General features: G+C 51.2%; 1 protein-coding gene across 1 annotated transcript in view; it reads right to left on the reverse strand.

The window, feature by feature from the left end:
- Positions 1-9,976, reverse strand: part of SUSD3 (sushi domain containing 3) — a 20,325-nt gene extending 10,349 nt beyond the window's left edge. The window contains exons 1-2 of the mRNA XM_010836062.1: positions 9,873-9,976; positions 4,929-5,028 (exon numbers count right to left, since the gene is read on the reverse strand). Coding sequence (XP_010834364.1) covers positions 4,929-5,028; positions 9,873-9,959 — 187 coding nt within the window. The 5' untranslated portion in view covers positions 9,960-9,976. The remainder of the gene's footprint in view (positions 1-4,928; positions 5,029-9,872) is intronic.
- Between the last annotated feature and the right edge of the window lie 6 nt (positions 9,977-9,982).

Raw genomic sequence — 9,982 nt, forward strand, 5'->3', positions numbered from 1 at the left:
TCACTGTGGAGAAGGCGATGGCACCCCACTCCAGTACTCTTGCCTGGCAAATCCTATGGACGGAGGAGCCTGGTGGGCTGCAGTCCATGGGGTCACTAGAGTCGGACACGACTGAGCGACTTCACTTTCATGCATTGGAGAAGGAAATGGCAACCCACTCCAGTGTTCTTGCCTGGAGAATCCCAGGGACGGGGGAGCCTGGTGGGCTGCCATCTATGGGGTTGCGCAGAGTTGGACACGACTGAAGCGACTTAGCAGCAGCAGCAGCAGAGCCCCTCTGCGTGGATGCCCTGCGTGCTTCCCTGTCCTGCTGACAGATGGATGTGTGCGTTGCTTCTGGCCTTCAAGAAGATGGAACGAAGCGGCTACCGATGTTCTTGAGCATGCCTCCTCGTTCCCGAGTGCAAGAGGCTCTTCCTTCTGCTTTTCTGGAACTTTCTGATTGTACTTCTGGTGTATAAAGTGGTTAGCCTCAGACAAAAGGGAGACTGGTTGAGCTGGTTGTCTAGCCTGTGTCTGTGGCAACACTGACCAGAGGCAACATCCATGTTCAACTCCCTTGCTAGGTGGGAGCAAGGGTGGGGACTGGGACAGGGGTAAGCACTGCCCAGGCTGAGGACCCTGTTATTCCACACCAACCTAAGACAACGCTGCACCTGACCTCCATTGGATGCCTCCAGCTAGGACCGTGTCCTGGGCACCAGGCATAGATGTCCTAAAGCCCACTCAGCCTGCTACACCCAGTCAAGCTCCTGCCCTGGCCAACCTGCTCATCACTTGGCTCCCCTATTCTAACTATGATGTCAGCCACCAGTTCCTCTATCCTTTACTTGCTCTAGCCCTCACATTTAGAACCTACCTGGACTTCCTTTTCTCAGTCCACAACCAGTTCACCAGCAAACTCTGTGAGTTCTGTTTTCAAAATACATACCCAGGACATATGTAGTAGGCTGGAGAGTTCTCCAAAATCCACACCCACGTGGAAGCAGCCCCACAGGGGGTCCACTGTGAAACGCATGGGACACTGTGTCATACAGGTTGTGGGGACAGAGCATGCCTGCGACTGCCCAAAGGGCCATGGCTGTCACTCAGAGGGGTCACAAACATGCACTCATATGCCTCGTGATAGCACCTCACATGTCTGCACACAACCAGCCCTGTCCAGAAGGGAAATCGAGGCTCAAGAAGGTCAAGCCACCTCTTGCATGAACCTGCTGGCCCTGCCCTACTTAGGGTGAGGGTGTTAACAGGGCAGTGACAGAGCCAGGCTTCAGCCTCAGGCCTGCATTCTGCCCTCAAGGAGGCCAAGGCTGCCCAAGACCCTTGGTGTGGGGCAGCAACACTCAGAGACGTCATTTGGGAGAGGTTGGCCAAGCTGCATTTAGTCCACCCACTAGCCCCACCCTCCCAAGAACCTGGCGGGTGCCTCATCAGGCTAAAAGGCTGGAGGGAGGAGTCTGTGCTGGGGGGTCCTTGTGGGAGTGGGGACTGAACATTGGAACAGTACAAACAACACTGGACATCTAATGGATGGTTCACTGTATTTGAGCCATATGAGAAGACCACCCACCTCACAGATGGGGAAACTGAAGCACAGCAAGGCCGGATGACATGCTGAGGGGGATGGGGTGGAAGGGCGCTAGGCCATGGCTGTCATGTAAACCACACGTCTGGGAGGATCTGGGCTTCCCTGTCTGAGATGTCCACCGTTGGTGTCACACTAATAATAGCTGATAGAAACATCTGGTCAAGAAGGACCCCAATTCTGGCCCTCGTACGGCACTCAACTATCTGCAGAGAACAACAGTCATTATATCATTTTAACATGAGCAACCAAGCTTAGAGAGGTGGCTGACCCGCCCAGCACCCATAGATTGAGAGGGAACCCACAGACAGGATTGACACACAGCTTAAGATTCCGAATCAACAGCAGAACAAAGGAGTGTGGGCATTTGCAACATACATGTAAGGGAGCATCTTTCTTACATAAACAGCACTTACGCAGACAAAAGTCACAACAGAAAAATGGTTACGTTACAAAGAAGAAAATGGAAATGGTCCCAAACTAGTGAGCAGCAATTAATTAAGAAAATTAAATAGCATCCACATTAGGAAGGAAGAAGCAAAGCTTCTCTATTAGATGGCATGATCCTATATCTAGAAAATCCCTGCTGCTGCTGCTGCTGCTAAGTCGCTTCAGTTGTGTCTGACTCTATGCAACCCCATAGACGGCAGCCCACCAGGCTTCCCCATCCCTGGGATTCTCCAGGCAAGAACACTGGAGTGGGTTGCCATTTCCTTCTGCTAAAAAAATCTACAGGAACTAATAAATGAGTCCATTAGGATTACAGTATACAAGATCAACACACAAAAATCCATTGTATTTCAGTACAGTGGCAATGAGCAAACTAAAAATGCAATTAGGAAAACAATTCCATTTACAAAAGCATCAAAAAGAATAAACTACTTAGGAACAAAATTTAACAAAAGAAGTTCAGGTAAAACTGAGACTAAAAAATTACAAAGCATGTTTAGAGAAATTAAATAAGACCTAAAAAAATAGAAATACATGACATACTAGGGGGTCAGAAGACTTAGTATGGTTTAAGATGGCAATGCTCCTCTGCTCACTTAACAGCTTAACCCTTATTCAGCATAACCCCAATTCAGCATAACCCTTATCAGAGTCCTAGCTGCTACCTTCACAGAAACTGACAAACTGTTCCACAATTCATAAGGAAAGGCAAAAAGACCTAGAGTAGCACAAACAGAACAATCTTGAAAAAGGAGAACAAAGTTGGAGGATTCATATTTCCTTAGTTCAAATTTTATCACAAAGCTATGGTGATGAAAACAGAGGACACTGCTATACAGACAGACACACAGGCCAATGCAAGAGTTTAAACTCAAGACATAAACTCCTATTTACAATCAGCTGATTTTCAACATGGATGCCAAGACAATTAAACGGGAAGAGAATAGTTTTTCAACAATTTGGTGCCACGAAAACAATACATACATGCAAAAGGAGAAAGTTGGAACTCTCCTTATATCATATAAAAAAATTAATTTAAAATGAATCAAAGATCTCAATATAACAGATAAAAACCATAAAAACTCTTAGAAGAAAACATAAGGGTAAATCTTCCTGACCTTCCAATGGCAATGGTTTCTCAATGATTACCTAAAGACAAACAACAAAACAAATAGATAAATTGGACTTCACTAAAATGAAAAAATTTGTGCTTTATAGGATACTACCAAGAAAGTGAAAAGACAACCCTCAGAGTAGGAGAAAATATTTACAAAAGCATCTGTCTGAAAAGGGATTGCATTTAGAGTGTATAAATTATTATACTGAATTCTAAAAAGATAACCTAATTTATAAATGGGCAAAAGATATGAACAGACATTTCTCTATAAAGATATACCAGTGGCCACCAACAAGCACATGAAAAGATGCTCAACATCACTAGCTTCAGGGAAATGCAAACCAAATCCACAGGGAGGTACTTTTTCATGTATACCATGACAAAGACACACGAAAAAAATAACAGGTGTACCAAGAACATAAAAAACCGGAGCCCTCACAAACTGCAGCTGGGAGAGTCAATGGGGCACCACTTCACAGTTTCTCTAACAGTTCACTTCCAAATGACACAGCGCTGCTCCTCCCAGCAATATACCCAAGGGAGAGGAAAACACATCTACATAAAGACTTGAACACAAATGTTCATTAGCAGCATTATTCATAATAGCCCAAAAGTAGAACCCACCTAAATGGTCATCAACTGGTAAACGGTGAGCTAAAACAGGGTCCACCCTTAAAATGGAAGATTATCTGAAGAACTGACGTGCTACAACATGGATGAACCTTCAAAACTAGCCAGTCACAAAAAACCCACATATTGTATAATTCCATTCATATGAAATGTCTACAACAGGCAAATCTACAGAGACAGAAAGCAGATCAGTGGTTGTCTGGGGCAAAGGAGAGGGGAAGTTGGGAGGTGAAGTCTAAGGTATGCAGGGCTTCCTTTTGGGGTGATGAAAATGTCCTAAAATTGACTGTGGTGATAGTTGTACATATCCGAATGGATTAAAAGCCATCAAGTTGTACACTTTAAGTGTATAATTCAAATGTGTGAATTGTACGGCACGTGAATAATACCTCAATAAAGCCTGTTAGAAAAATTCAGGGGAAATATTTATCTCAATGAAAGAAGTGTGAATTTGAAATCTAAGTTATTACTTTTGGCTGGTCTAGTTCAAAAACACCAGCCCACCAGCTTAGTGAGGCTGTGGGAAAAGGGGTGGGGCAGAGGGCACAGCCCGGAAGACCTAAGAGGCAGTCCTCCCCCCAGCAGGGCAGGCAGGTGCTTGCAGGCAGGAAGGGGTAAGCAGCCCAACTGGGAGTCCCAGGGAGGCAGGGCAAGGAGGACACAGCACCGGCTTCGAGCCCCCAGTCAGACATTTCCCGATTACCCTCACTGGCCTTGGGTCACCCAGTACCCAGTAGTACAGAGGTTCAGTACTACAGAGTACTCAGTACTGTACAGAGTAGTACAGTAGTACTCTTGATTCCAAAGTATAGGCCCTTAATTAATCATCACACTGTGTTTCCACAGGTGCCGAAGGAGAAATGAATGAACGAATGAATGTACAAATGAGTGAACAGACAACCTAACAGCTGGAAGCTGTGATCAGCACTCCTCCAGGAGAAATCTCTTTTCTTTTTCAGGATCTGTGGACTTGGGCATGTGTTGTCCTTCCAGCCAGGGAAGTGGACTGGGGTTTTGGAACTGGGCAGACATGGCAGGGCAGCCACAGGCCAGCCACATGGCCCCTTCCCCAGGGTCACCGGAAACCAACACTTCCCATTCCCCAATTTAGAGCTGCCACTTCTCCATTCTTCTGTGGCTAAGCACCTTCTTTCTCCCCAGCCCCATGAGGCCCTCGGAGAAGGGAGGGCCCTTTGGAAGGGATCAGCAGGGGTAGGAGCTTCGTGGGCACTTGTCTTCCCAGCACCTGGAGAATAAAAGGAGGAAGGGATAAACTTGTGTTTTATCCTTTAAAGATGCAACTAGAACTTTATCAAAAAAATAAGATGCTTTGAGGGAGGGACAAAGAGATGGCAAGAGACGAGATGAAGCAGACCTGGTGAAAAGTTAAGGGTAGGATAGAGCTGGGGGATGTGTGGATATTAATTCTTTCCTCTGTGGTATGTTTAAAAAAATTTTTTAATGTGGGGAGAAAGCCTTAGGCATCACTGTTGAATTTATCTGACTGCCTCAAATCCCCCAGGGTGGGTGGCTGCCCATCTCCGTACCCAGTCCACATCCTGCACTATCAGCTCAGATGGCCCTGGCATGGGGAGTCACAGACAGAAGAAAAAGTTTCAGACACTGAGGCAGCAGGCTGGTTCTACAGACACACACATCTGGGTATAAACCACACTTAACCTGCGGGGTGACCAGGTTACCAATTCAGTCCTCAACTCACCCGTAAAGGCTGCAGTGGGCAAGACTGGGCGGGGCCTGACTGAGATGACATGCAGCCCCAACCCAGCAAGGAAACCACCACTGTCGTGGGGAAAAGGGCCCGGCTGTCAACAGCCACATCCTGTACAGCTGCTGGGTTCCGCTATGGTGACATGCCAATCCTGAGACAAGCACTGCCGCTATTTCATCACCCAAGGGGCTCACATAGCTTCAATGACAGAAGTAAGCCCTCCCCACAAGAGGCCCAAAGCCTGTCCTGCCTCCTGGAATCTCACCAAGGTGGGACGGTGAGGGGTGATGCCATAGAAAGGGAACAGGCCTGACGTGTGGATGCCTCCAGGGTGTGCGTCAAACTGAAGACTCAAGGGAAAGGTTCAAGAGAATTCGCAGCCCAGGCCCAGTGAAAATGCCACTGCCCATTACAATGCATGTTGAGCAGCTGGGGGCAGGAGGGCCACCGAGAGACCCAGAGTGGGGGCTTTAAAAGGAGTCATGGCCTCTCTCCCCAGACCTGTGGCTTCACACTCTGCATTTGTGGCCAGCCAATACAGGTGTCTCACGCCCATCAGAGGCGGGGAGCCCCTGCTTCAAGCACAAGTGTACTGTTCAAACAGGTCCTCTTTTAAAAATGAAAATGAAAGGTCTGAGGAAATAACTCTGATAAGAAAGAGCACGGGGAAGATGAGCCTTGCCCAAGGCCCCTCCCTGCAGTGAGTACATCATGGAACCTTCCCCTACCTGAGAGGCAAGGAGCTCAACTCCAGTAATCTGAGAGACCAATCAAGCAGAGAGGCAAAGGCAGAGAAGCCAAGTGGGCCTGGTCTGCTAGGACCACCCTCTCAGCCCCAGACCCTCTCCACCAGGTCTGACCCTGCTCCACCACCTCTAGGCTTAGGTCCTAGACTTGGTCAGATTTAATTTCCCAACCTGCAAAATAGGGTGACCTGCTCTTCAGGTCAGTGATAGGAAGAGTGGGACCACCTGGTGGAGACTTTAAACCTGTGCCTGGGAGCTCAGGAATGCCCCCAGGAGGAGGCTTAATACCTCACTCTATCCCCCAACCCAAGTCCACAGTATCCAGGATACCTGCACCTGCTACCCCCAGACTCAGACCCAAGTCTTCCCCAAGACCACGCCACTCTGCCAAGACACCTATATCTGCCATCCCCTTACTCCAAAAGAATGTCCTGTATCCCTTCTCTGGGCCTGGAAGGCTGGCAAACACTTTGGGCTGGGCCCATTTTCCAGATGAGGAAACTGAGGTCCACAAACCTGTTGAAGGCCCCAGGTACACACTGGAAGTGCCCCCCACAAGACCTTTCTACCCAACTTGTGACACACAGGCCAGATGGGGCAGGAAGGTAGCACAGCGTCAGAGGATGATGAGGGCTTCAGTCTACCCATCTTCTAAGGATATGCCAAGAAACCACCAGCTGTCTCCAGAGACATTCCAGAGACATCCCCTAACCACTGCAAACCCAGCCTCTTCTCACATTCCTCACTACACCCTCCACAGCCTGGAGACCCCCAGACGCTCTAGCTGGGCCCCCAACAGTCCCTCCCTACAACATGGTGTTTAAGAGGCAAATCCCGCTTCCTCCATCCCCTGCTGAAAATCCTCACCGACACCCAGCTGCCCCTGTATACCTTCCTAGACCTGGTCTCCACCCCACCCCCAACTCCCAGCTGTCCTTCCCTTCCAGCCCCACTCAGCCCTGGCGCCTGGCCCTGCCCACTTGCGGCCGACTCACACACTGGATGCTGCATTCCCCCAGCCCTCCTCTGGCTGGACCCCTGCACCCCTCAATCTTTGGTGCATTTTTTTCTCCACACCCTTTATGAACTCATCTTTTTTTCTCTATGTACAAATAAATCTCAAAGGAGAGGAAAAACAACAGAAAAAAACAAAAGGAATGGATTTGATGCAGGCAAGATACAAAACAAAAGCAAACCCTATAAACTCAATGGACAGTGGAGAGGCAGATCTGCCCATCCGGTGTGCATCCAACTCCCCCGACTCACTCCCCAGTGCCAGGCAATGCTCTCTCCCACCCTCTAACACACAGTGGGTGTATGGCCTGGCCTGCACACCCTGTCCTTCCAGCCCAAGCCTCCCCCAGCCTGCCTGGCCAGTGGGGATAAGAACAATCCTTGCTTGTTAATCTTTTATCTGGAACCTTGGACACAGGACCATCCCTCCTATCCTCCTTCCTGGAGCCAACACAGCCCTCAAACCCTGACCTCATCCGCTGGGAGGTAAATAAGTTAACCTTTTATGCTGGCCATGGCTGCGGACAACAGGGACAATGGGGAGATGGGGGAAGCAGGCTCCTGGACTCGCCCACTGTGGGCCTGGGTCACTGTGGGAATGGAAAGTCACTTCCTTGTTCTGAGTCTCAGTATCCTCAAGTGGAAAGAGGAACCCACAGGAGGGATTTCTCAAAGAGAAATCAAAATGGGTGACGGGTACCGGTGCACAGGTACTCTATGGAGAGTCAACCTCCCCCCACTCCCACCCACAAGACCCCAGCAGCGGGGACAGCCACATGCAGGAGGCCCACGCCCTGGCTGAGTGTACTGAAGCAGGCACAGGGTTCAAAACTACTGCAGTTCTGGTCCTTGACTCCAGTCCAGACCTGGGTCTCCCAGGCAGTCTGCTGACAGCAGGTCAGCTCACACGTGAGAAATGTACATCCTCCTCCAGCACATGACCAGGTTAATTCCAACCCAGTAAGAGCACAAGCCCCGTGCCCCCATCCCCTCCACTCTGAATCTCTCAGGGGAGAACACTGAGCTCCAGAGAGCCTCTTTCATCCAGCAGCTCTGTCTGTACCCTGATGGGAGACCAGAGCCAGGCCTCAGGGGCACAGAGGCCCTGTTTAGAGACCAATGCCCACCCACTCCCTCCAGGTTTTGGTCTTTTCGTGAAACGGGCCCATGCTGGCTGTGGGGCTGGCCTGCAGAGTGAAGCCAAGGGGACGCCCACAGAGCATGTGGAGGAGTCCGGACAACAGTGGGCCTACCACTTAGCATATGGAGAAACTGAGGCACACAGATAGTGAGACCAGATGTACCCCAAGTTGGGGGGGGCTCCACCCCCAAATTCCTGGGAAAGATTCACAGGCTGGGACCCCCAGGGTAGCAGGGCTGGGGCCAGGCCTGGCAGGCTAGATAGAGGGCAAGAACTGGACTCTGAGACCCCTTTTCTCCCAGGACAGTTCTCTGAAAACAGTCTTTTGTATGTAGCCAGGGTCTCCCCCTCGCTCTCCTTGGCTGATCTTGGGCAAGTCCCTGTGCCTCACGGTGGACACTCACCTCCCCAGGCGGTGCTGCACAACTCGCACACACATTATCCTCTCTTCACACACACTGAAACACTAAATTCGGGACGGGGCATCAGGCTGCCAGAGGGAGTTGAAGAAAAACCCACCCCACCAGGCCAGGGGCAGGTCTCAGGTCTTGGCTTTCACACCACCAAGCCACACGCCTCTGCTCAGAGACTGACTTCTCTGGGCCTGTTTTCCCATCTGAGACAGAGCCGTCATTCCTCCCAAGGTGGCAGGTGTCACTGTTTTAAGCTTGACTGGCTGCATGCCCAATGGGGTGTGTCCTGTGCCAGGCTGCTCCTCCAGGCCCGGCTTCCACCCGTACAATTCAGCGCCTGGCATGGGGCACGGTGTGCACAGACCCTCAGGCTTAAGGGGGAACGGACTGTGTGCCCTCAAGTGAGCCTCCAGGAACATCTGGGGCTCAACGTCTGGGTTTATCTGTGTTTCTAAAAGGATTAAATTTCAGACGCATTCATGGCGTAAAGCGGACATTCGAACCCCGGGCTTCGGACGCTTTCCCCACACCGAAGGCGGGCGAAAGACGAATCTCCTACAGAACAATCCAGAAATCAAACATTTACGATAACAGTCAGCCTTCCGGAGACCCCGGAGCCACACACCAGGCCCAGCTGTCGTTCTCCTCTCTCAAGCTCAGTTTCCCCACCTGTAAAGTGGGGCTGAGGAGCTAGCCGAGGAACCGGAGCATCTCCCCGAGGTAAGACCGGTTTTGGTTTCCCCACGTCCGTCGCGCAGCCATCCCCCACATCACCCCGAGGCTGCCCCCACTGGGAAAGGGCGCACACCTGGGCTGGTGCGCGGCTAAACGCAGCCGCCTAGCTTCTGGGCACTCGCTGCCCGGCTTCAGCTCCGCTGGGGCGCCCGCTGGGCGGCGGAGAGGGCCGGAGGGTGTTAACCGCCGGGTGTGCACCTCCCAGCGGCAGAGTGCAACCCACCGCCCCCCGCTCCCGCCCAAGGCTGTGCACGCAGCCCCTCACTTTTCCCGTCTGTTTAATGGGCGCAGAACCTCACCCGAGGCGCTTACCTGTGCCGTTCCCGGGGGTGGGCATGGCGTTCCCCTTGCGCCCCCGGGCCTCGCCCTGCGGCGGAGGGTCGCCGCCGCCCCGCGCATCCCCGCGCCCTCCGCGGCGCTGG

The sequence above is a fragment of the Bison bison genome, unplaced genomic scaffold (genome assembly GCF_000754665.1).
Source record: "Bison bison bison isolate TAMUID 2011002044 unplaced genomic scaffold, Bison_UMD1.0 scf7180017864057, whole genome shotgun sequence".
NCBI classification, from domain to species: domain Eukaryota; kingdom Metazoa; phylum Chordata; class Mammalia; order Artiodactyla; family Bovidae; genus Bison; species Bison bison.